The sequence below is a fragment of the Psittacula echo genome (assembly GCF_963264785.1).
Source record: "Psittacula echo genome assembly, chromosome: 1".
NCBI lineage: Eukaryota > Metazoa > Chordata > Aves > Psittaciformes > Psittacidae > Psittacula > Psittacula echo.
Window position 1 is genome coordinate 126,471,667 of NC_137735.1, and position 27,366 is coordinate 126,499,032.

The 27,366-nt window shown below is 40.1% G+C and overlaps 1 protein-coding gene across 1 annotated transcript; it reads left to right on the forward strand.

The window, feature by feature from the left end:
- Positions 1-1,778: 1,778 nt before the first annotated feature.
- Positions 1,779-17,013, forward strand: TSPAN8 (tetraspanin 8; the record flags this gene model as incomplete). The annotated part of the gene is made up of 8 exons (XM_080627288.1): positions 1,779-1,838; positions 6,601-6,663; positions 9,354-9,482; positions 10,125-10,199; positions 10,284-10,391; positions 12,069-12,203; positions 14,276-14,359; positions 16,960-17,013. The coding sequence occupies 8 exons, from the start codon at positions 1,779-1,781 to the stop codon at positions 17,011-17,013; spliced, it is 708 nt and encodes a 235-aa protein (XP_080483414.1).
- Between the last annotated feature and the right edge of the window lie 10,353 nt (positions 17,014-27,366).

Here is a 27,366-nt window from a genome sequence, read left to right on the forward strand (position 1 = left end):
ATAGCTGTGTAGTTTTTGCTATAAAATGTTGTTTCCCAACTCCACTTATAATAAACTTACTTTACTGATACAAATACTGATACTTACTTCTTCAAATCCTGCATCATCTGTGGTTACCTTCTTACCCTTCATGGCCCTTTCCATACAATTTTATATGGCCCTTTAAACTTTTGTCATGATTCATCTGTGGCTATGGCATCCCTCCATAATGACGCCCACGTTTCTCAACTTACTTATTTGTTGAGTGTTTTAGATCTAAACCATACCACACAGTTTTTTCTCCCAGTCCTTACAAAATCTGTATTTCATGAGCGCAATTATTTTTAGGAACATTCTCAGATTCAGGGTGGTATTGTGAAATAAGCTACTCAGTCAGCCAATTGCCGAGAGTTAGAAAAAAGGAGTATTACTCCAGAAAGCAGCCCAGAAAGTCAAAGGCAGGTACAGACCCACTCATAAAAATGAGATTGGTTGTGTCTGTTTAATTAATGAAAGTGTATGGACAGATTGCAACATCACACCTTCATTAAAAGCTGGTTTAAAGAACAGCTAGAGGAAGTTGTTTTCAGTGTAGAACAGATTGTTTTTTGTGGATCCTACAAAAGCTAAGCTCTAAGTTATATCTTTTTGTCACCATCTGCAGGTGCTCTATATGCTAACACTTTTCTTTTTTTTCCCAAGTACAGACAGAAGAATTGAAGAATGGGAACCGACAGTGAAGGCTGAAAAATGGGCTTGGGACTAGGGAGCTTCGTAAATCAGTTTAGTACAGCATGTTCTTAATCTCTCACATTTAAATCCTTTGTGCTCACCTGCAAAATAAAGCTTTTTTTTTATGGCAAACTCAGGGGAGAGCCTTTGTCTGACCCTCTATATAGGGCTTCTTCAGAAAGTGGGCTGATATTAAAAACCAGAACAACGATACCTTCGTTTTCCCCTCAGGATTTCTAGCTTGAAGAGCACAAAAGAAAACAAACAAGACATATACCAAAACCAGTGAAGCAGGTTTATTGCCTTGTCCTCTGGGATGAATCTAGCTCCTGTTGCTGAACAGTGTCCTGCAACTTGATTCCAGAACTGTGGTTGCTGTGCTGGGGTTCACAACACTGTTGGAAACCTGCGCAACAGGATGGTTTGTGCGCCACAGTGCTCAGGTTCCTCAGGTCCTGATTTAGTGAGGAAGAGGAGAAGGATGTGAAGTAGACACCGAGAGTGAGAAAATGGCAGCAGATTCGTTATCCTTCCTCTCATGAGGTAACTCAGACCCATCCCTTTATTCCAGTTGTGCATTTGGAGTGGGAGAGTAAACGTGGCTGAATGAATGTTGGCAACGGTTGAGTAAACCCTGTAACTTAAAAGCATTAAGAAACACAGTCACTTCCCCCTCCTAAAAGCAGGTCTATAAAACATTTTTATGCTCACTTCCCTTTCTCTTGAAACGATGACTTTTGCTTCATTATCTATTTACTTTTGAGGTGTAGGACAAGACTAACTGCACTGTAGAAACGTACAAATCACAAGGACACAAATCACAAAGACTCAGTGATAACACCTTGCAGTGCTTCCCCTACGCTCTGGTTAATGTTTACTTGTGGAATACGAACTATTTAAGTAATTGTCAGTGCCCTGGTCACAGGGTTTGCTTTCAGTGGCAGAGCACAGCGTATTTGACGTAGTTGGACAGTTTTTTTGAAGACACAGCAACAACTTCTGTATCAAGGTCAAGTTCTCAGGAAATCTTCTTCTGCAGTGCTCATTTTTGTCTCAGCTTGTGGAAAATGGCGGGTGTAAGCAGCTGCATGAAGTACTCGATGTTCATCTTCAACTTCTTATTTTGGGTAAGTTGGTGTTTAAATTGTTATTAGTGATGCATGAAATGTGTTCAGCATTATCTGAAAGCTGTAGTTGAAGGAATCGTAAAGAAAATAGAGCATAAGTGGAACCAGAGTATGATCCTTAATTTTTAAGGAGGGGAGAATATGTTTAACTTTTGCCCTTCCCTTTGTCTTTTTCCTTCAAAATACCTTTCCCTCCATGTTCAAAAGTAGACCAGCCTTAAGTCTGTCCTCTGCCTGTATCATGCCCCTAATGTCAAAAGACATCACTAATTTCAGTCAGAAGATAATAGGCTCTCCACTTAGAATGTGGCATTTTGTCGCTTTTATGGTCTGCTGCTTATATCCAAATGGCATACTCCAGAGAATGTAATTTCAGCACGAGATACAGAAAATTCACTTGTATTTTTAGCCTCCTAACTGATAAATGTTTTTCATATCCTTCCTTGGATATGAAGTTACATTCAGTGTCATAATTAGTTTCTGATGGTGGACAGTAAACGTTCATAAAATGGTATGGGCTGGCAGTGCTGTCAATAGCTGTATCAAGGCAGATTCAGCACTGAGCAGCAGGCAGATCTCTGGGTGTCATTTGAATTTGAAACATCTCAGCTGGTTTGCAAGAATTTCAGGTCTTGGAAGATCTGGCAAGGTCTGAATTGAAGAACATTTCTTTCGTGATTCGTTTAGCCTCATTATCAGCTTTCCTGACACAGATTTGTCAGGTTCACCAGGAGTTCACTGAAATCAGAAGCGGAAGTACTACTCACATTATGGGGTTTGCCTCAAGAGGTACTTTTTTTCAAGTAAAAAAGTGATACCATTTAACAGGGACCACAAACAGTAGCCTTGGAAAACTTGTGGCTGGCCAAAATGAGAAGAATTAGCAGAATTATTTGATCACTTGTGGACATCACAAGGAAATTCCTCACACGCCAGTGATGGTTTCAACTGTCTCCCCCTCCTCTTCTCCCTCCGTCTCCATCAAGGCAAATCGAAGATATCTGACATCTCTGTTGAAGTTTTTCTGCGATGGTATTTAAAAGAGTCCATAGTTTCTGACTTGGAATTCCTGCCCTTCAAGAAGTTTATCCTGTCCACATTTGTCTGTATTTACTGTAAGCAAAAACATAGGCAAATGTCTCAGAGTAGCACCAGAAAAACTCCAAACTATTCCTGGAATGAACATATTAATAATGCCCCATGCCTAAGCCTCCAGTGACAGCATGAGTTTCCTAGCTAAAAATAGAGGCTGTGATCCTGGGGGAGTCTGGAAAGCTCAGGAAACAAGAAGGTGTGGAACAAACTTCCCAAACCTATCTTTGTGCCAAAGGTAGGAAAATCAGTACTCTATTCTGGGGAAGAATATGCTGAGAGCATTTGCTGTGCATGTGACTGCATAGATGGGACAAAATAGGCCAGGAATGTAGCTATACTAACTTATTTTAAAAGAGGTTTAGCACTACCAAGATAGGGAAGAACAGGTGTGGTGCAAACAGGAACATTTGATGACAGAGTACAATGAAACTGAATTCTTTGATTCACATTCCTTTCTCTAATTCCTGGTAATCATTAAATTGCTGTAGTAAAGTACAGGGAACAGTGATGTTCCCTCACATACTCTCCCTGGTGCACAAGGCAGTTGGCAAATGGCAAAATTAAACTGATAGTGGGAAATGAAGGTGACTTTAACCTTAACTAGATAAGAACTATGGCTGCATATTTACTTGGCATCCTTTCATTTTAAGCCCACTGCAATCTCTGTGGGAGTGTCCCATCTTAGGAGACTTGAGAACTGGTTTTCCAGCCTTCTCATGCCTTTGTCTTGGCACCTCTTAGAGCACAGCACTAAGTGTGTAACCCCTAAAACAGTCTAAGCCAGCTCTGTAAAATGGCTCTGGCTTCACTACATGAAGTGTGCCCCCTGGGAATCTACAGCCACATGAGTGTGTGCATGAATTTTGCATTCTCCCATTTTTGTGGTAGAAAGCTGAGTATGGGCTTTTGAAGACTTGTGCTTTGAAGCTGAGAGCTTATATGGAGCTTTTAAGGGTCCTTAAGTTAATAATGAAATCAGTTTTGTATATTAAACCTGACATATAGGTCAGATGTTTCCTCTTTCCCCTTTTCCAAGTTTGCAGGATATCCAGTCTCACCTGCTGCTACTTCACATCATGCAAAATTATAGAATGGCTGGGTTTTCTTCACTAAATATTGATTTCTGATCCTAATCTGTGGCAACCCATCAGTAACAGAGCAACCTTAGATCAGTTTTTGATAGCAGGCTGGCAGTCCCATCTACAACCAAAGTGGCCCCTTCATCATACCTTACACCCGAACATCTCAATCTCTGAAAGCAACAACACAGGCTTAGCAGGTATGATGAACCATAGACCATATTCTCTGTAGGACCTTCCTAACACTGTCAATTTCAGGTATCTTAAGGAAGTATTCCAGTCGAATGTGAACGGGAGCAACCTTGTAGAAAGCTCCTTCTGATACCCTTACACTGGTTACTTAAAATGTGTGTGCCAGTGGAGGGAATTTCCCATAGATTTGGTATTCCTGTGTCTGAGAAATGCAGAGTCTTGATATACCACTGGTCCAGAGATACAGTAGGCTCATCTGAGGTGATATTAATTTAACTAGGCTCTATTTCTTCATCACACTAAGACTGAAGGGCTCAAGAAGAGAAGGACCGATTGAATTTGAAGGACAACAGTCCTGTTCCTGATCAGTTTATAAGACTGTGACAAGGCCGCTGATTCTTGGTCGAGGGTTGAGGCAAAGCTGCAATAGCCATCTAGTTTTGGAAAAATGGTTGAGGACCATTTCAAAGAAGCTTTTTTTATTCCATTGAGAAAGACTTGTGTATCAAAAACGAAATTTCCTGAAATGAAAATTTCTTTAGTTGAAACTTTAAGAAAACTTAATAATTAGGATGGAATATTCCAGCAAATCTGAAAAGTTCAACGTGGACCCTTTGGGAACAGGCCATTTTGATTTGTTATTCCAAAACTTTTCTTTGTGTGTTCCGGTACACTTTGTATATTCTGAAAATAAACAGAAACAGAACATTAAGATTTTATTGAAACGAACCATTTTTTATTAACCTAAACAGACTCTATTTTTATAATTAAAATATACGAACCTTACTAAAAGTTTTCAATTATTAATGATGTTTCTTTTTTGAATTAAGTAAATATTGTAGCATTCCCATCCAATTGCTAAGTTACTGTACATTCAGCTATATTTACTTCTACTACTGTGCTGTATTTTTATGGGAGGTCCTCTGTAACAAATAAGGCAGTGGTCCAAAATCTGTTTGGATTTGTAGCAATAGCTGCTTGCGTGGAAATTTTCACATTAGCGAGCCCATGTTGTCTGGTGCATAGCCACATGGCTCACATAGTGCTGCTGAACAAAACCCAAATATGCAGTCATATGATACCGCCAGTTTCCAGTCAGATTCAGTGGGATTCAGAAGGTTTCAGTGGGGAGTTCTAGTTAAATTTGATAACATGATATAGTTGTCATCAATTGTACAACTTTCCTTTTCATGTTTAAAAAGTACTTGTAGAAGCTTTACTTAGAACAGCAAAATGTGTGGTACTCATGTCTGAGTGCTGGCTCTGTTCCATATTAAATAATCTGCTAAAGTCATTATGGTCTTTGATGCTAAATATTATATGAAATCTTTTGCGGGGAAAGTATTTTTTAGGAAAAATTATCTAAAACATATAAAAATAGCTCTTCTAATTTTAAAAGGTTAGGAATAGTCCCAGTCTTCATGGGAAGCTAATAACAACGTTTCAGGGCCTTTTATGACTTGAGTGTTAGTGACACACAGGAAGATAATTCTAAATATGACTACACCCTGGTCCTCAGTGATATCTCTTTCCTACCAGTCATCTCAGAAGGCACAATCCTTTCATCTGATCAAACTCTTAACTACCTGTCTCCAACACTTAATAAAGAGAAATTCTGTATAAGAATCCTCACAGACAAGGTTAGAAATAGAGTAACTGGCACATAGTGGAATGATATGGAACATTCCTCAACAACCAATGAAACAGGAGAACAACTAGTGATTAAGGAATGCATTTAGACCTGGGATTCTTCTGCCCTGATTTCAACATCTTAAAGAAAGTCATCCCTGTCTAACTTTCTAATGTACATGACTGATTTTTCTGTAAAAATGTAATGATAACTACAGGCATTTTATAAGAGGTATATTCAAAGGATTGGAGATGGCCAGATATTGTTGTAATAGAAACAACAGAAAAACTTTATTTAGAAATATTCTTGATAGTTTTACCATAGAGAGTATGTCCCTAGACATGTCTTGAATAATTCTAGAAACAACATTTGTACAAGCATCCCTTATCAAATCTCATGTGTTTCCACTATACAAGAAACAATGTTCTTTACAGCCATGTTATATACATACAATAGCAATTTATATTCCTCTCTCACTGACAGAATTTCTGTGTGCTTCCCAACCACATGTATATATCATCAAGGAAATCATCAAGGAGTCCTCTGAGGCAGAAACATCAGGGATTTGGTGCATAACTGAAGATTTAACTACCCTTATGAAGTTTCCTGGATACAAATCAATGTTCTGTTCTCCAGCAAATCATGTTTCTTTCACTTTGCCAAACAAATGATTTCAGAATTTTGGCCAACATCTGGTGCAATTTGGATGCTTAATGTTAATCTAAAATTGCTGCTCTTTCTAAACATTCTTTATTTTCTCCTGCAGGTGTGTGGTTCCATTATTTTGGGAGTCTCTATATGGATACGTGTTAGCAAAGATGCTCAGCAGGTAAATGCATACAGCCATACCAGAACCATGTCAAATGTGGAAACCACTGCATACACTTTCAGTTCCAAACTTCGTTTCCACAGACTCTTTATGTTTTCGTTGAAGTGGTTTGTTTGGGTAAAGATTGATGCATTTTATGATGTTTAAGATTAAACAAGGTGGTGCAGGTATTTGGATAAAGTAATTGATGTAAGCAGAGACATATGACTACAAGAAGTGTCTTCTAGTGTTATTAATGTAGGTTCTTGCAGATGCAACAGATTTCTGCTAGAAGACGTGCCTCTCTCTCTCCTCTAATGAAAACTAGTGATGGTTTTGATATTGATTTCAGTTATTAGAGAGAATAATGAGGAGCCCTGCGGCTCCTAGACTTTTCCATGTCTTTCCCTATTAGAATAGTACAGTCATATACATTCCTAGGGTTACTTCCATATGTTTGGAGGGAATATTTTTACCTTTCTCCCTATCTTCAATAACACAATTCTTATTTTCCCAGTTAACTGCAACTTTGAAAGGGAGCAAGGAATTTTCCCTTTTATTTTCAGTGGCTCCTTAAAAGCACGTTACCCTTTCGTCCTCATATTAATATAAAAAGAGCTTTAGAGACTCAAAACCCTTTACTTCTGATTAAAATGTCCTAACAGTCCTGGAGGGGAGAAGAAAGTTCTTGACTTCCTCTCATGGATTTTATCTGGGTTATTAAATTACGTCAGACTTTGTGACTTTCCTTTTCTGCAAACCTAGGGAAAATGCAGTTTTGAGGAGCCCTTGATCTTGCAGACATGCAGCAGAGGCTGGTCCTGTTGCTGCAAAGGCCCTTCGCCCTGTGGGCTCTGCCAATCTTTTGCCAAGCGTGCTCCCAGTGGCATTGGCCTCTGACTTACAACATGTTTTCTGTCCCCCTTGAGAGAAGCTGATTTCATAGGTTGTAGCTGATTCTCTGGAAGGCACTGTGCAATTCTCTGTGCAATCTTTGTATGTTAGTGCTTTGTTATATTAACGGGAAGAACAACCTGACCCTAAGGTATAAGCAGTGTATTTCTTCTTGTGAATTTGGGCCACAGAAATGTAAACGAATTTGAAAATGTAATTTGCTTGCTTCTATATCCAAAAAGATTTTCTGGCCATAGAAGTGAAAAAAATGTGACATGGAAGCATGCTTTTCAGCTTTCAGCTTAATTCTTTAGTATAGATTAAGTTGCAAATCTTCAGATCACTCACCTGCTGCTCTACTGCAGGCTGTCAGTTAAGAACAATAACTTTTAAGACAGTAGTTTCCTATCTGGAAACAAAAAGATGGTGGAGATAAGAAGACAGCTTTATATATTTCCTGCCATTTGGCTGATGACACTGTTGCTCTTAGCCAGTCCCAGATGTCTCATGCTTGGCAGAATGGATGCAACGCAACTCAGTTCATGATGACGTTGTGCCATGGGGTAAATCAGGTCATGGTGGAGAGCTCTGCTGTTCTCTGCTGTGGAAGAGGAAGAATGGCAACTTGCACTCCTCAGCCAACATTTTACAAGAAGCTAAATTTTCCATTCTTGCTAGTTGACCATCTCTAGTATGATGGCTCAGATGGTACAATGGAGCTTGGAAAAACATAACTGCTATTATCCTTTCTTCATTTGGGGAAGATTTCCTATTAAGAAAAGCATACTTAAGTGTATCCAAAACTGGTTTCCTAAAATAACACTTTGTACTCCCCAAAAAATATGCATTAGGAGTAGGGACTAAAATTGAAAGCATTTTCTCACATTTTTGCCTCTAGGCAGGCAAAGTTCCCATTCAAAATCAATGTATGTTTTGCCTGAGTAATAATTGAGCAGACCATAAGGATTTGGTTGTAGATGAATAGAGCTTTCTAAGAATAAATAACAGGAGGTTCAGTCCAACTTGGAAGAGGAAAGAACAACACATTCTTCAAATTATACTTGTCTATATACCTTCGCAATTTCCATCAGAAGATAAATGTGACAACTTCCAGACATTTTTGCTAATCTTGGCACCAGCCACACTGGAAAATATTCTTTGAACATTTTTCTCTATTTTGGCCTTTGGCCTTAGTCAGTCCTGTGGGAACAGAATAATTTGATATTTAATAATATTGAGGTATATGAATTGTTTAGTTGAATGTCCCACACATCAAAATACAGTCCTCATCCTTCAGGGTAATATTAGAGATCATGCCTAAAAAAAAAAAGGAAAAGAAAGCTGCTTTGGAAAATACATCTAAGTATTTCTCTAGTATATCCAGCATTGCTCTGAGAAGTGTTCTCTCAGGAACAGCCACAGAGTATGTTCCTGGCCTTTTAATGACAGAGATTTTGTTTCTTTAACATTTGGTTAATGTAGGAGAGATTTTAAGATAGTCAATTTTGCTACTTCCAGTAAAAAGCAAAGATTCATTGACTGAAAACTAACTAAAACCACTTTAAAGACAAGAGATCTTTATTTAGTCTGTGAAGTTGACTTTCATCTTGTGCAGAGACAAAGGCTGTGGAAAGCCAGGTTCTACTGAACTCCCCAACAAAACAATTAAGAAGGGGGTATTGGAGGTCTGTTTATTTCTCCATGGTTCCTAATCAATATATTTGTCAGTTATGAAGTAATTATCTTAATTTGGGGGATACAGATGTTTTTAGAAACTACTTCTCGTGTCTGAAAAATTTCTTCCCCTCTTTTTTCAGGAGTTGGAGATAGACAGCAGCATGTTTGCAGGGGTTGATCTACTGATAGCCGTGGGCTCCATCATTATGATTCTTGGGTTTCTGGGATGCTGTGGTGCCATAAAGGAGAGCCGGTGCATGCTGATGTTGGTAGGAAAGAGAAATATTTGGATATCTTTAACAGCCACCAGCCACATTTGATGGATAAGGTGTTAGCAAATAGAATCAAATGAGGATGGGGGCCTTTTTGTTTAGCGATAAGCGTGATTATAATAATGTGTTTTCATTGCTTACCTTGTGCTTGAGCCTCCTCTGAATTCTAGCACAGAAAAAATGATGGGTGGTCTCATCAGCTGGAAGACAGGGTCCAGAGAGCCCCAAACATGTCACTAGGGGGTTTTTTTCCATCCAGTCATCTCCGAAGTTCCCTCCGCCAGTCCTCCCCCCAACCTATCCCGTTTAATTTTCTAAATTCCCAGTGGCTCCCTTTGCTGGTCTCCCTAGAATGTCCTCCCTGTCCTCCTGCCCAACACCTATGACCTACACAGTGCCCATTGTGCCACTCCTCTGGTGTGTACCTTGTTTCAGTTATTAGCTGAGCACACTCTGTCTCAAGCATCCCCTTTTCTCATTGCCAAAGAAGGAATAACTGGAGTAGCTCTGGCTGGAATGTCAGTTCGTTTTACCTACATGGCTATTCAAGCACATGAAAGCTTAACATTCACTTAGAGGAAATGATATCATCTTGGTCAAAAGTACTACGGTTTTCTCACCCTTTTTTTTATTTCCTAGTTTTTTATTGGGCTCCTTCTGATCCTGATCCTCCAGGTCACAGGAGGTATTTTAGGAGCAGTGTACCGATCTCAGGTACAGTATTATTCTGCATTTTCATTGATGTGTTCCCAAAGTTTTATTTCTACCTGAAAACTAATAAAACATTTGGACTTGCAGATTGAAACATCCCTTAACAAGAATTTCCAGGAGAGTGTGAATGCATTGCAAAGTTCTACACAAGAATCTAAAGCGCTTCAAGAGAAGCTCCAGGAGTTTCAGACAATGGTAATTAAAATGTAACAAAGAGCAGGGGTCGTTGGTATATGTTCCATCTCTAGTGTTTGTCTGTGCTTCATTTTAGGCCATAGCTTTGAATTTCATTCCCTGGAGATGGGGAAGGGTCTGAACTAAATGCAAGTTAAAACACTATACATGGGGCTTCTGCTCTCTTGATGCGGCATGGGCTTTCTGTGATGATTTCTCTGCACAATAGCATTTGTAAGAGCAAGGGTCCAAGGACACACAACATGTGAGACTGACAGTTAGCTAAGGTCTTCCATGAAAAGACTGCCTGCTCTTTTCTAACATCTTTCCCTTCTGAAGGGACATTACTCCTTCACTGTATCACCTAGCTAAGAACTAGCCAGGACTCTCAAGGCGAGATTATTCCAGGGATAAGAAAAAATTCAGGAGTGTATTTCATTTGGAATATCCTATTGCAATGAAATGATTAAATACCACACTTTACTGTGTAAGTAACAGGAAAAAAAAAGATGATGAAAGGGAGGTTTGTTATCACTTTGCTAATACCTGTCCTGGCTTCCCCCACTTGCGGGACCCCAGAAGGTAAGCACTTAGTGTTACCTTGCTCCTGGGTATCACACAGAGAGTACCCTTGAATCTCACTGATACGACTGATGGAGTAAACCCCTGCCCCTCCCATTAGTACCGGTGTCTATACACTGAGAGTGCCTGCTGTTATTCTTTTATTTTAGTCCTAATGGGTGATGCCTTTAACGGGTAGGATAAGGAATTCCTGTATTTTTAAGGGCTGCTGGTGTGAAAGAAAAGAAGCAAGAAACAGTATTTGAGTGACTTATATTACTTCCACTTCTCCTTCCCCATTCCACCTCCAGCCCTGTCCTCTGCTTCTGACCCAGTTTATTTTTTCTGATATAATAAACAGCTCCCTGGAGAGATTGTTGAAGGGTGAGCAAAATGAAAGATCCCGTAATTACCGTATTAATTTTTAAATAGGCCAGGATTGCTTTATTATGTCCCACGGCCTTTGCTTTTATACAGAATTATGTGAACATTTCCAGCTGCTTTTTAAAACAGGGGGGACCTCAAACTCAAGTCTGCACCCCTGAGCTTTAGTGGCTTGAATAAAGTGGAACATGAAGTGAAACTGCACCTGGTTTGGGTTTCACAAATCCCAAATGGAGCCAAGTCCTCCTCAGTCCATTCCTCATTTAAAGGGCTAACCATCATTCAAAGTGGTTATTTTTCTAGATTTCAGAGTTTTATATTCCTGAGTTTTACATTTATAGCCTGGCTTTTCAGGGTATGGATGCTATTGGAGCTGTTACTTACCTTCTGCAAGTATGACCTGTAGAAAGAAGGCTTGATTCTCAAAAAATGCAATACCCAGCTTTGTTCCATGTTTCAGTTCCATTCCAGCATTGACAATTACTAGCTTTATAGCATATTAATGTTTTTGGGCACTGTATACTGAAAATCGGGTCTTTTTTTCTTTTTTCTTCTTTTTTATACTTGAGCACTTACCTTCTTATAACTGGTATAGAAATGTAAATGGTGTTTGTGACATACCAATTTAGGACAAGTGCCACATGGTAAAAGATGAAAGGAATTTTTTCCTTCATTATTCCTCTCAATTCCCTCTCCTTGAACTGCAAATAACCATTTTTTTCCTCATCTCTCCATTTCATTTCCTCTTTGCAGAACCAGTGCTGTGGTTTGCTGAACGGACCTTCAGATTGGGGAAAAAATATTGGTAACAATAAAATCTGTGAGTGTGAACTGAAGAGCTCATCAGATCTCTGCACCTACTATCAAGGCAGATATGTTTATAAAAACGTAAGAAAAATAAAATCTTCCACTCTTCTTTCCCCAAAGAAGTTTTAACCCAAGGTTGTCTTTGGTGACAGGCATAGTCAGCAGTTCTGTATCTTTCCAAAAGGTCAAAGTTTTGCCTTCACTTCATTAACCAGAATTGCCCTGTGCCATCTGTTACAAAATTAGTGTGCATACATAAAATAGCTGCTGCTTCCTTTTCCTGGGGTGTCTCTATTTATTTTAGCTGTGCAGTGCAGTACCCTTAGGACCTCAGCAGCCTGCATGGTTACTATGGATGAAAACTATTTGGTGTCAAGGTATGCCTCTAGGTCAGAGGAGCATGTCAGCTACCCTTTGGCTCTCTTTCTTCCCTCAGAAGGTTATGTTCCCACCCAGGCTCATTCTGGTGGTAGACATATTGACTCAGAGGCTTTCAAAGGGCTAAGGGATATTGAAAAATGAGCACATTAAATGCAAGACCTTTGGGGTTTTATAGTCCTTTAATAAAAAAACCCCACACTCACTTTGAAGGATCTGCTGGAAGGAAACCTTACCTGTTTGTAGGCTTCATGGTAGCATACTCAAAGTGTAATTTCCAACAACTACAGCCTTTTCAAAAGCTTGTGGCATTAATATAATAATAAGGCAAAAATGCCTGATGACAGGCAACAAGAAAGCATACTCAGAAATTAGCAGGTGGGCAGCACAGGTCTCAGTTAATTAATTTGAAGATTTATCTGTCTCCTCATATGGAAATTTAGACTCTGTGCATACAAATTAAAATATGGGGGAAAAATAGCACAAAATAGCTGCATTTTTAGAATGCTGGTGGTAGGAAGTGTGCTGATCTGTACCTAGCACAAAGCAGATTTCAGCAAGCATCCATTCTGATTGTAAACTTTCATAAATACAGAGCCTCCTAGCCAGGTCCTGCCTGGGCACTTATTTCCTCCCTGTGCAGTCCCACAGAAGCAAACAGTGTTTTAAAGCAAGGAAACAGTCTGGTTAAATAGAGGATGCCAGAAGCCAGTCTGGAAATAAGCTGTATACAGAAAGGCTGTTTTGGCCACATTTTAATGTCTCTTTGGCCTCAGGCAAACTCTCAAAGGACACATGAGAAGCCATCAGTGAAATTGCTGCAGGTGCAAGATACTGTTCACATGAACACAGAGATTTCATGGTGGTGTTAGATTCTAGTAAGGACATTCAACTCTTGTTGATCCAGGAAAAAAGATTTGGAATTCAGTGCAGTTCTGAGTCAGCCTAAATCAAAGGGTTTTTAGAAGAACTGGAAGGAGAAGACCCTTGTGCTTACTGTGAAGGAGGAAATATGGTGAAATAACATAACTGTATTTGGGGGAAGGTAGTCATAGTGTTGGAACAGTACTGTAGTTGATGGATTTATGCCTTACTTGGCCTTCTCTGCAGTCACTAGTAAAAGGAGTATTGTCAATGCCTGGAGAAGATGTAGTCATTATAAGAACAGATGTATACATTTATTGAAGAGGAGAGTAGGTCTGCACAGAACTTCAGATACAATCACTCTCTTCCTCCCAGCCCCAGTCTAAGACCACTAAACATTTGTCAAAACTAATTTTTGAGATAGGTTTTATATCTGAATGTTGTTAGTTGAGCCCGATTATAACAATAAGCTTTGAAGCTTCAAATCCAAGGATCAGACTAGTGGGAAACTGGAGTTCTCTTTCAGATCTGCATTGGCTCTTTCCTAGCAGCAAATGATTATCAAATGAAAGTAAGAATAAATGCTTCTTTCCTTGTCAATTAAAATAATACAAACGTTAGACATTACAGCTGTATGTTTTCATTTGAAACTTCACCCTTTTATAGTCAGCTACTAAATTCATATTCATATTTAGGAAGGCAAAAACTAGACATCTTCCTCAGAGCGCAAGGTACGTATAGCTGTGTTCTTTCTGTTTGTTAGCAATAAGTAAGAATAAATTCAAATAGAATTTCTTTAGCACAGAGAGAAAGTGAGAGACCATGAGAGGATCTATTTTAGAAGATACATTCCAAATAACCTTAGGATAACATTGCTTGCCTATAATTAATCATTTTGTCTTATTTTTCAGCCTTGTGGAGATGTGATTATCGATTACCTTAAAGACCATCTGCTCATAATTATGGGAATTGCTTTTGGACTGGCTGTTATTGAGGTACCAGTACACACCATTAAAATATTTAGTAGCTGACAAGCAATACTTTCTACTTAGAAATACGCTGGGAATGGGATTAAAACACCTGGCTTGCTCAATGAAGAGACAAGGGAAAATCACCTCTTACTTTAGCTGTAATCTTACAGTTATTCCATATAAACAGTATACGCCTGCTGAGTGTCTAATATCAGCTGGGATCAGACCACCCTGCTGACTGTATAAGTGTTTCACATGGGACTTTTTCTGCAAAGATTTGAGAGTCTGGAGCCAGGCTGTGCCTTGACAATGAGCCTTGTTGAGAGAGGGGTATGTGGATACCCAGCCCCAGGAAGACACAAGGCAGAATAGCTGCTCTTTTCCTTATCTTTCCTTTCTTTGCTTGAGGAAAAAGTCATCTTATAAGAAAACTTAGACCCTAGACTTCAAATTCTTATCACAGAGAAATTATGGCACAAAATTTTTATTCTGAGGCATAGTTTAGCTATCAAGATGGTGCGTGAATGTGCCTGAGTGAACACCTGTGCTGCTCCATATAGTCCTGTGTGTAAAAAATGCCGCATATGTGAGACATTTATTTTAATTCTTCATCATACACTGAAGAATAAAATGCAAAATTTTCTCTGAAGAGAGGAGTATAACCAGTGAGTTTATCCAGTCTGTGACTTGGTGAATGATAGGCTTTGATTAGGAGAAAATGACAAAGAAACAGCGGATTTCATCATGTTGATCTCTTCAGGCATTTTCTTTTTTTTCACTATTCCTCTGTGGTTTCCCTTCTTGCCTGTCCCTGTTTGAGGGAAAAGCAGAAATGACGAAGATTGCTGTGCAGAGTTCAGTCTGTTATTCCAAGTGAAAGCTTCTTAACAACATTGGCAGAGGATTGCTCCTCGTGGTAGAAGAGTGGGCAAGAGCCCTGACACAAAAATACATTTCCAGGAAAATTATAGTAGGTGGGGAAATGTTACGCAGCTGCAGCACTGGGAGAGGACAGGCCACTGACTTCTTGCGCAGCACAGGCTTCTTGTTATTTAAGGTGCTATATGTGGGAGGTCACCTATATGTAGACTTGCGGGGGGGAAATAGGTGAAATACACCTATATTAAAAAGCCTTTTAAAATATGAAAGAATTTTAAAATTGCATCTGTTTCCCAAAGGTAAGTTATGAGTCTCTTTGCTCTAGTTACTGCAGTTACATGAGTTGCAGCCTTTAGTTCACTGGCCAACATTCTTCCCTGTTCCCCAGTTGGCATTTTCTGTGGTGGCTGCCTCTCCCAATCATAAAAGGATTAGAAAACAACATGAATAAACAATATGAGCCTCAGCTGGTACAAATTGTCAGCTGGCAATTTACACTTCATAAACATTTAGCCTTTCCGAAGATACTAACATACTATGACTTCTCAAGTAATTGCAAGTCAAAGGCCACATGCTTAGCCATCTCTCTGCTCCTGAAAACCCCAGATAAAAAGGAGTCAAAGAAAAGTACTCTTTCCTATTGTTACACACGCACCGTCTGCTCTGTCAAGCCATTTGTGTGCTACAAATGGTTTCAGCTCACTCTGTTAGTGGAAATGATACCAAGAAGAAGAGCACAAGTGAAAATGAGGGCATGGTATATCAGGGAAGCCCTGTCAGCTTCTTTCAGCTGTGAGTCCATCCTCTTCTCTTTGCGGTACCTCTGTGTTCCATATTCTCTCTACTGTCTTTTCCTTAAATAAATGAATCATCCTGGTATTTTCATAAGTGTCAATTGGATGCTTTCCACTTTTTGAGGCACCTTCACAGACTGGTTAATTTTAAATCTAGAAGGAAGCTTTCTGATCATCTGATCTCGCCAGCTGTCTGTGCCAGGCTGTGGAATTCCCCACAGTAATTCCCACTACCGAAAGTGACCATACTGAAGTTCATATATCAAGCAACAGCTTCTTTTAATGGACTCAATGTTTCTATGCCAAATCTATTACCAATGAATACAAAGTATCTGTTGCATGATCACTTGCCACTCAAAATGGTGGGGTATGTGGATAGATGCATGCATGTATACATATTGATGTGTATGCCTTTACACATATATTTGCATAAAAGAAAGTGGCAGTGGAAAAGAAGAGGGATTTCAGATGGAGAGAACACACAATGAAATCAGAAAGTTCCTCCAACTGTCTTAGAGATTGAAAAATCAAATTTTTGTCAAATTTTGTTGAACTTCTCAGTGTTTGCTGCTCCATTGCAGCTAACAAACAACTGCATTTTAAACTCCCAGAGCTACAGGGTTCTCCATCCACAGAGGTGATCCAGCCTTTAAACAAATGAAATGTTTTTCATTTGAAATGAAATTCAAATGAAATGAAATTTGAAATTCAAATGAAATGAATTCCATCATGTCCGCAGCCTTACCTGTGGTGCATACTGATTTTATTAAAATGGCTATATTCTAGAGTCGTGTTCTTCAAGAATTAGATTGGAAAAGGTCTTCTGCATAGCACATTTAGCCTGCATGTAAATCCAAGACCTTTGCAAACAAAAGGTTCCCTCTGGGTATCGGTTGCATCCCGGGATTTCCAGGACTGCCAAGTAATACCAAAAATGTATTTGTTTTCCAGATTATCGGTTTGGGGTTTTCTATGAGCCTCTACTGCCAGATCGGGAGAAAATGACACTGTGGAAGCGTCAGAACCATGTCACCAGCCAAATCAAAACCTTTGCAGATAGAAGAATATTTGACTTGGCGCATTCAGAGATACATGCATGTCGCAGGCAGCTGTTCTGATGAAAATGGCAGCACATGGATGCTTCACAATTTGCAAAACGACCTCCTTATACTTCATAAGGTTTAATGATGTGAATGTGAATTTTTATTTGGAGTAAACGTCTTTGTTTATGTTTCTGAGGAGTTTATTTTGTCTGAAGACAGAATCTAAGTCACCTTGAGATTCTGAGTTCACCATGCAGCGTGTTCGCATGAGCTATGCCGCCCATAGCAGTCACCAAAACCAATCTTGCAGTGGCTGAATGGTCCAGGGAATCACATGCCCCCAGGCTGCTTTGCAGTGAAGCAGTGTGTTTCCTTTAGGAGTGTCACAGGTCAGTCTGACACTCAATACGGTATATATGGTCAGGGGTTTGTTACTTGTGAGAAGCACAGGAACTAACTTTCACATAAATAGGAAAGCCACGTATCCCTTCAGGGACATTTAAATCAATATCCTGGCAGCTGAGATGGTCACTCTCAGGCCCAAATGATGCTTAGATTGCATACTAGAGTTGGGTTTGGTGGCACATGTTTTGGAATTATACAGCAAGGGTGAAATTCAAGCCCATGTGGAGGCAGGACGCACACAGAAGCCATGTGGGTGAGACTAGCATGGCTGAGACAAGCAGTGTGCTCTCCATCAGCAGGTGGATGACAGAGGGCATGGCTGGTAACACAGCAGCAGCAATACAAACCATACCTGCCTTTGGACTGACCAGTGCTTGCAAGTGTTGGGGCCCTGAGGCACAGACAGCCCTGACTGCCCCTGCCCAGCCCCCTGGGGCTCCCCCCACCCTGCCCATGGTCCATAACCCAATGTCAGCCCCATTGGAACTATGATGCTACAGCAGGGTCAGTGCCCAGCTCCCCACATCCATGCCCTTGACTGGCCATGGGGTCCCAACCATGGGACCATGTCCTGGCCTGGCCTCAGCCCATTCCCATCCCCAGGGAGGTGCTGGATGCCCAGGGATGGAGCTGCCCCAACGTTTCCAGCTGCTCGGCTCCTGGCTGGGGCTGTGGGAAGGGCCCTGGCTGTCACCCCTGGGGAATCCATGTGGTCCTGGCCCCAGGATGCTGTCGGTCCAGGCACCTCTCTGGCAGAAAGTAGATGTTGTCAGGGTGCAGAGTTTTTAAGGTATGAAGATGCCTAATGATGCCCACAGGGATCTGCTGAGGTTTCCCACTGATGGCCTCACAGCTGTGTGCTGGGGCCTCATTGTTCCCACCAGTCCTGCTGGGCCCCATCCTCATCTTTAAGAGCAACTTTAACCACCTTCAGACAGCTGCTCTTAAGAGAAAACCATGTACCATGCTGTTCCACTTTAAGACCCCCTCAAATGTCCATGACTGTCTCAGAGCATGCCCAGACTGCTCCCATCTTGACAGAGCCATGCAAGTGTTGCTTATAAATAGATTAAAAGCTTCCTTTGAACAGAGACCTTTGCCTATACCGTATACTGGTAGGACTGGGTTCAGATAAATTCATCTGCAGCAACCACTTTCCTTTAAAATGCATCCAGAGGAAAAGTTTCTGACCTGTCTCCCACCCTCTCTTTAGCACTCAGACCATTAGGCCAAGCTGTGAGGGTTGCTTTTGGAAATTCATATGTCTCTCAGGAAAGTCATCCAGCTACCAGACAGCTCTGGCACTTGCCCTTCCTTTTGCTGAACCTCAGAAACTGTGCCAGAAGAATTCAAACTTTGTTGAACCAGAGAAAAAGCATGACTCCAACCCAGCCATACTCACTGGAAGGAGAAACGCTGGCTTCTGGTTCCTCCTCCTCCCCAGACTGTTTTTTTTCTGTGCGTATCTTACCATGATCTAAAATCCTGGGAGCTGAGACTAAATCATGCAGATCATGGGTTGGAATCTGGACTCTTGGATCATCACTACAGAAAAAATTGTGGGTGTAAGGGCAAAACGCAGAGACAATTGCATCTTCCTCTTCTTCCTTCTCCTTCCCATAAGAAGGAACGTTTTTCTCTTTGAACAAAGGACCAGAGGGTCTCCCATCGAGAGGCGGCTTATAGCTTTGGATGCTTAATGGATGAACATGAACAGGAAATTACAGTTTACCCTTGCTGCCAGAAGTAGTTAGCTTCAAGCATTACTGCTATGGACTTGTGATAAGCATTTACACGAGATTGACACAATGCACACTGGCTTGGAGATCAGTCTGTTCCTGTAAGCTACTCCAGGACAGACAGATGGATAAAAGCAAGGTGTTAATATATCTAAATTCTTGTTGTCTACAGCCTGGTCTGGATATAGCCCTCAAAATGCTCTCCTCTTGCATCAAAATAATGATGTATGATACATTTGACTTTTTGTTAAAATCGTGGTGTCATTAAAATCAATAGCAAAATGTCACCTGCAGTGAGGAACATTGACACGAGTTTCATCTGGATCTGAGGTGAATAGCTCTTTTATTTGCTTAGGCAATTTGTCTTTATTTCCTAAAGCACTAAGGAATAAAACTGAAGTACTATGATTATATGTTATTGTGCCTGTTTAAATAGGACTGAACCAGTGAAGTAATTCAGACTATTACCAGCTTGCTGCTAAAATGGGTTTGCCTCTAAAACATGCTTATTGTCTTTGATATTGCGAAACTTATTTCCTTAAAATGTTCTGTAGTCTCCTGAAATTTCCTCATCCATTTTTAAATAAAACAAAGAGGAGGCTGTCTGGATGGGATTCATCTGGCCATATGCAAGGCTGTACAAGGTAGAAATTCAGATCATACAGTCATGGAATGGTTTGGATTGGAAAGTTCATCTAGTCCACCCCTCCTGCCTTATATGAGCTATCTGTTTAGACTCCCCTTATAATCAATTAAAAGAAATAAGCACATTTAGGATTTGAGCTATCCCATTCTAAAATAGATGTCCAAAGAGGTTAGATGAGCAATTTGCATCACAGATAGGTGAAGCGTGAGTGATTGAATCTTACTCTACAATACGGAATTTGTTAAAATCAACAAAAGCAGTGGTCAGTCAGGAAAGAGCGTTAGTATAATATTGCAAGAGGGTGCATTGATTATTCATTGTTTCGTTGACCTTTTTTGCTCAGTCATAACCCAGCCTGCTAAGAAATGAGCCCTGCTTACTCTCTGGGCTGGTAGGATGAGATACACATACTCTGCAGGAATGTCCCTCTCAGAGCCATGATGCTGTAGCAGAGATCCCAGCACCACTTCTTCATGGAGTCCTCTTGGTATTCTTATCAGAGAGTGCTTTGAGTTAGCAATTGACTCAAAATAACAATGGAACATTTTTCTGAGCCCACATCCACTTTTTGGTTATGATGTCTGGAAACTCTAAAATAGAATTGGACAATAATTCCTCGACAGAGCAATAAAACAATAAAGGTTTTCTTTTGTGGGATGTCAGGGAAGGTTGGTTTTGTTTTTCCACAACAATCTCATCCAAGGTTATGTTTCTTTCAGTGTTACCCAGTAAAATCAAGCATATAGAGGAAAGACATACATCCAAGATGTTAGTGCTTTGGAATACAAAGGGAGACAAAGCATGTGTCATTGTAATCTTAAACAATATAAGAAAACAGTGGTAGGAAGAAAGACAATGCATACCTGTCTGTGCTAGGAGAGCCTAATACCAACTTAAAACCAAGTCTATTCAACACAAACTGGTTATCTATCATGTCAAAGTCAAACAACTATTTAATGGCAACAGATAAGATGTTGCACCTGAGTCAAACTATTTCCAAAGAATGCTTTGTTACATCATTTAAGGGATTTCAGGGGAACATGTTGATCTCAGAAAGGACTGCATTTGGGGGAAAGATACAGCATGAATAGAAAAAGAAAGATGTTATAGTTTATGGTAATTATGAGTTAGTAATGTCAGGAATGCCATGAACAATGAAGGAAGCATTAATGAAGTCCACTGTTGGAAACAAACAAAGAAACAAAAAAAACCCCATGAAGAAAAAGAGGCAGGTAGACAAAAAAGAAATCTGATTTTGAAAAATGGAAGAAGAATGAAGCAAAACAGGACAGCTTAATTTGAAAGAAAAAGAATAAAGATATTGAGCTTATAGAGATCCAAGTGTTTGTTGCACTCAGCTCAGCGTGAGGGCAATTTGGCCCTCATCCACCTTTGTGTCCTGGCTGTCATGTTGAAAGCCAGTTCAACCTGTTCTTCATCCAATGCAAATCCGCTGCAAATCTGGCTGGCTGTCGGGGCCCCTGAGGAACCTGTGTCACAGATGTGGCACATCAGAGCAGAGCTGGTACCCAAAGGGTACTCCAAGAGACAGCTCTGCTAGTTGTACAGACCCTGGGAATGCCTGGAGAATAAGCCTGAGGAGCTGGAACTGCTGGCTTTCCCTCTGGGCACTGCAGACCTGGCCCAAGTATGTTTAGAGACGTAATTAAGTGAGGCAGAAAGGTTTATTTTTAAAGTAAGATGGAGGATTATCAGTTTAATTTCTGAAATAGGCCTGAGACCACAAAATTATAAGCCAATTCATTGGCTGTGCTGTAAGACCTGTCCTAACTGCTTAGCCAAAGGTTTTCTGGCATGGGAGAAGCTCAGCTGATTTAAGCTGGATTCAGCTCTCCTCATTCAGGGGGATATTTGACTTGTTTGGGTCAGCCAGTTATAGAGTAAATACCTAATGCTCCTCTGGGCCACAACCAAGACCTCCCCCTGCAAATGTTCCGGCTGGGAAAGCTGCTGGGATGCTGCTCCTCCAGGAGGGAATCAGGCTGTGCTGATCTGGCGAAACTTTACATTAGGACTTCATTCAGGGACCCAAGGGAGGTTTGCATCTCTTCTGGCGTTACCCATGGCAATTTGATATATTCTTGGTATATCAAGAAAACTGGCAGTTTTCCTTCCCGCTTCTGTCAATAGCAATACTCTCATCTTTTCGCTGAAGGGTTCTCTCTTTGTGCAGTGGTTTGGATTAAATTCCTTTGTGTTATTTTCAAGTCCTTTTTTTTTGACTGAAAGCTGACCCTCAGTGTATTTTGCAAAATGCTGAGCCTGCTTGGGTTTCTTGGGAAAGTAGAAGGGTGATGTCATTCACCACTTGATATGGTTGAATCCTTTATCTATCTGAACTTGGACACCGGGGAGGAATGGGAAGATCATTCCTTTCTGTCCCAAATCCACTTACAAATTCTTTCTCCTTATAGAGAATAACAAGTCTCCACAGCAATATCCCTTCACCCTCAGGTTTTATAAAATCTGCTCAAGCAGCCCGGAATTCTTTAAAAAATAGGAACCAGACGATTGCAAAAGGCATGAAGGAATAAGAAGCAAGAGAGGTCCTTTGGAAGTAGAAGGGATAAGAGACACATAATATTCTTTGTTCCCAGTCTGTAAGGAGCTCAAGTTTAGCTATTATAACTCATCAGAGAGACTCCAGTTTCTTCACCTGCATTAACCTGTGCAAGACTGGAAAAGACTGTTTGGCCCATTCTTTTAATGAAAACTAAATGAACTAAACTGTGCTAATGGATTTGGACATACAAGTTTATAGAGGAAACTGGTAAGAAAACCAGCTACTGCATATGGACAAACCCAAGTGCGGTCTTAGCCAGCTTCATAAACAGTCTCAAGGCATTTTAGTGTACCAGCACTTTACACTGCATGTCTGTGATCTTGCTAATGTAAGGAGGCTAATTAGTGGAGTGGGTTTCAGGGGTTGTATTAAAAGGCCTGAAGTGCCAGTAGTTTCACATCTGCTATTAAATGAACATAATGTGTTTCTAAGCTGCTTCAAACTGTGCTTCTGTGGCATTTGTTATCTACAAGATTTGTCAGATCAGCTAAACCCAAGTTGATATATGAATACTGACTTTTTTTGCTGTAATGCATTTTCTTGCTAAAGTTTCAGTTGAATAACTTCACTGTAATACATCCTAAACTCTCTTTCATTATATTCATGAATTAAAGCAGCAGCTACACTCTGAACCATTAAATTCATCATTACTCAACTTGACATTAAGTTCTTTATTATTGCAGTTAATTCAGACCAGAAAAGATCTTCTGTAGATTTGATTATATTGGGAATGAGAAAGGTATTGAATGTACTTACTACTCTCTCTGTTAAAAAATGTCTTTTAAAATGTATTGAGTTTAGTTTAAAAATATTTATCAAAACAAGTTTAATTAAGGCTTAAATATCATTGATTATCAGTTTATTAAGCTTAAAAACTGCTCAGAAGTGGAGATACAGAAATGAAGGTTGGTTGTTGATCAGGATTTATTTCTCTTCCTTGCCTGGACAAATGTCTACTGCTTTAAATACAGTTGAGATTCTCTGGCACAGGATTAAAACAGACTTTCAAGAAAGCAGTGACTGAGAAAATTGTTTGGTAAGAAGGATACAGTGATGGTGTGAATAGGAATCAGACTGAACATACCACAGAAATATACCAGCACTGCTTTACTGCATAGGAAGCAAATTACAATCACTTCTCCCATTGCTGTAGCAAAGGAGCTGGGAGCAAGCTGCCTTAGTTACCTGGGCTATTGCGCTTCCATGTATGTTTGTAGACAGGCAAACAGATGGTGTGGGGAGCAAGGATCATGTGGCAACAAGGCTCAGAACATCAGAAAAGGAAGCGAATAAGAATGACATACCTAATTGCAGCTGGGAGAGGAATTCAGGGAGCCAGAATGTGAATTGCATGAACCGGAATGTGATCGGAGTGACAAGACAGAAGTTTACAACCCAACTGAATGGGAAGCATGATGGATCCCTGGAGCCTCTTGCAAACTGATGAAGGACTGGACTGTTTGTCAGCACAAATGAGAAATTACAGACTACTGAACACAACAGAGTGTGCTGAAAGGGGAAGGAAATGAGGGCTTGTTTTATAGTGATTGGATTTAAAAAATGTCCTCTGCTTTAGGAGACATTCCAGATTCAGAAAGGGTTTGTCACATTAAGTACAGGAAATTGTCTGTCACATACGGTTTTGGGTACTGTGATCGTGGTATGAAGGATCCAGATGTGCTATCTCTGATATGCTTAATACTGTAGCACAAACAATTACAATGAACTACCTTTTCCCTGTGATTTAAGACTCTGCTCTCATTCTACACATGGACTCTTATGGTGACACAAGGAACTTCCTGCTGTTACCTTTTTCATATTATTACTTCTCAGTCTTTCAGCCAGTGGAAAAAGGATTTGAGTCAATAGACTAAAGAGGCCTTTCTGGAGTACAGCGTGGTGAACTTGTTTAAACATAGTTTTTTAAATATATACACAAAGAACTACACAAACCATCTGAGAAAAAAAAAAAATGGCCTGTAGCTATAGCATAAGAGATGTGCTACAGATGCAAAAAGTTGTGGAAAAAAGACTTCAACAGCAGGGTTTCAGAGCTGAAATTGGCTCTGATTCAAATATTCCTGGAAGACTAATTTTTTTTGGATGGTAGCGTCCATAAGTTGATGTTAATAATGCAAGTCAATTTTAATAATGTGTTGCTCTAACTGCAGTAACCACAACAATGTTATGTAAAAGGAAAACTGCTGTGGATTTCATGCTGGTGTGGAGAATTTTGTGAGCAGGTGGAGTGGGTTTTATATCTTCCAAGAGGGACATGAGGTATTTCTGGTCATATGGCAGCCATTCCTGAAGCTTGAAATGGTAGGCGATGTAGTTGGTATAAACTTTCTGTGGATCTTGCAGATCCATGCCTTGAATTTAGGCCTGACACCTGATGGCTATCACTCTAAGTTATATTGGAATAGAAATGTATTAGAAAGCCTGAAACTAGGTAGGCAGAACTTAAAAATATGTACTAAGAGATGAAAACAGAAATGAATAGTGACACTTACTCAAGAATTGCAAGCCACCAGACTCAATATCTAGAGGATATTTCACAGGGGAGCACAATTCATGTACTGCTGTGTGTTATGGACCATGACTGTCACATCACAAACATGCTAGTATCTCCAAACAGAAAATATAGAGGTTGTCTGACCTGTTCTGGACTTCAGCAGATCTATTTATCAAATTAAGATTTCATAAATTAGGTGGGATTCAGTCACCTAACAAAGCATTTAGTGCCTTTTAAACTGCTAAGGTCTTCTGCTTGGGCTCCAGCTGCTGCTTGATGAGACCATATGTATCCCTTTGACTCCTGTGTCATATCTGCCAGCCCTGCAGATTTCTTCTTCACCTTAGCAGAGCTAAAGTGAGACAATTTACTTTTAGGCTCTTGATTCATTCTCTTGGTCCCTAGAAAAGGATTTCTTATCACTCAGCTGCCAGTTACCTGGGTAAGCAGCAACAGGCTGCTTAGAGAGAAAAATTAGAAGTCTAGAAAAGTTTAGTTTATGCTGGTAACAGAATGATTGTGTCAAAACACTTCTATCAGTTAGATATTCAGGTAACATGTAAGGAATGCTGATGGGGCTATATCGACTTCACAGCACGCTGGAAAGAAGAGCACGGTATATAGTCTGCGTTATGAAGCAGCTGACCTAGCTGTGATACAGAGAAACAGACACAAATGCTCTTGTGGATCTTGTGGACTTAGTGACCTATCCACATGAAGATGTGATGGGGAATCAGCAAAGCCACAGGCGTTATGACTACATTAATTTCACAGGCAGCAGAAAGGGAATGAAGGTTGCAAGTAAGGGAATAACTAAAATATTTTAAGGCTGCAAAGTGCAATTTAGCTGCACTTTCTATTTTGAGACTTAATCATGCACCTGGGAGCAAAATTATGTTGGCATGGAAAACGCTGGGCAGTATGAAACCAAGGTGATAGAAGCAAGCAAGGAAGCAAGGGCTACCTAATTAATGTCCATGGGTTGTCCTGAGGCTTGTCCATATGTCAAGGAGAGTTTTCTCCAACATTAGAGCTGTAGCACACGTGGAAAATTTGTGACCCCAGGCTTTTACTTTCCATCGGTTCTCCAGGGTATATGTCTTGCATACATCTTGTATGTGGTTTGTGTCTTATTACTCTAACGAATGCAATGGTGTTGCTACACAGTTTGCAGAGCTCAGGAGGTCTCCTGTAGCCTGGAGTGTGACAAATTCTAACAGTTATTAGGGCCCAGATGTACTGGAAAAGGGTGCAAGTTGTCACTAGAGATGGGGGTTACAGTGGTCTCCATGCCAGCAGCCTGCTGTCAGGCACAAGATACAGCTCAGAACCTGAGCCACACTTCAAAGCTTAGCATCTGCCTGCAGACAAGAAACGGCCACCCCACTGGAGTATGGACTAGCACTGTGCATGGAAAATAAGCAGAACTAAGATTTAAGTACTCTGAGGGGCATGTGGGGTGGTAGCAGACAAGGTGGATCTACAGAACAACAGTGAATAATAAGACAGCAGCATCCTTCCACATATTTTTAAACTATATGTCCTTAGTTCAGAAACTGCAGAACTCTGCAGAGGATGGTACTTGTCAATTGTAAACATTTAAACTACTAAACCAACAAGTGCTGGTTTCTTAGGAATGTATCTGTTTTTTAAAACGAAAATTGGAGAGTATCAGGCTGGTGGCCAGACAACATTCACAGGCAGAAATCCATGTTAAGCAGATACAGTGGATGTGTGCAAGCTCAGAGCAGCAACAAAGAGCACCACATCAAGATCTTAGGGAAAGGAAATCTGTTTTGTCCTGTTTACCCTCATTTAGATTAAGGAACCATTAAGACTCAACAGTTTGAAAAAGTCAGTATTTGGAGCAACACTGCTGTGCCATTTATGGAATAATAATGTCCTCTTTAACACAGAAAATCTCATTCACCCAGGAGACGAAATGGGGCCAAATTCTCATCTGATGTCTATCAGCATGTGTTTGGTGGAGCAATACCAATTTACTTCTGCTGAAGGCTTTGGCCTTCTGTCTAACAGCTCAAAGAAATTAAGCTGCCTTCCAAGTCTTCTGACTGAAGCTGTGTGGAGTTTAAATCTTGTTGCAAAAAAGCCTGTCCAGATATGTTTTTCCTTGCTGTTTCAAATAATTTTGCACATTCATCATATGAGTTTAATGAAATATGTCTAATTTTCATCAAACCATGGAAAAGCAAAAAATGTTTGTAGGTTTACGCCAATGACCCATTTTGCTGAAAAAATAGCAATGCGCTTAAGCTAAATTTACTTCACAGAAATGGTTTCTCTTTATTTTTGTTTTTAAGATTTGTAATGAAATATGAAGCAAGTTAACATATGAGACATTTTACACCTTATTAATAACATTTTGACAGCCCTGCTTTGAAGGTCTTTTCAAAATAACATGAAAA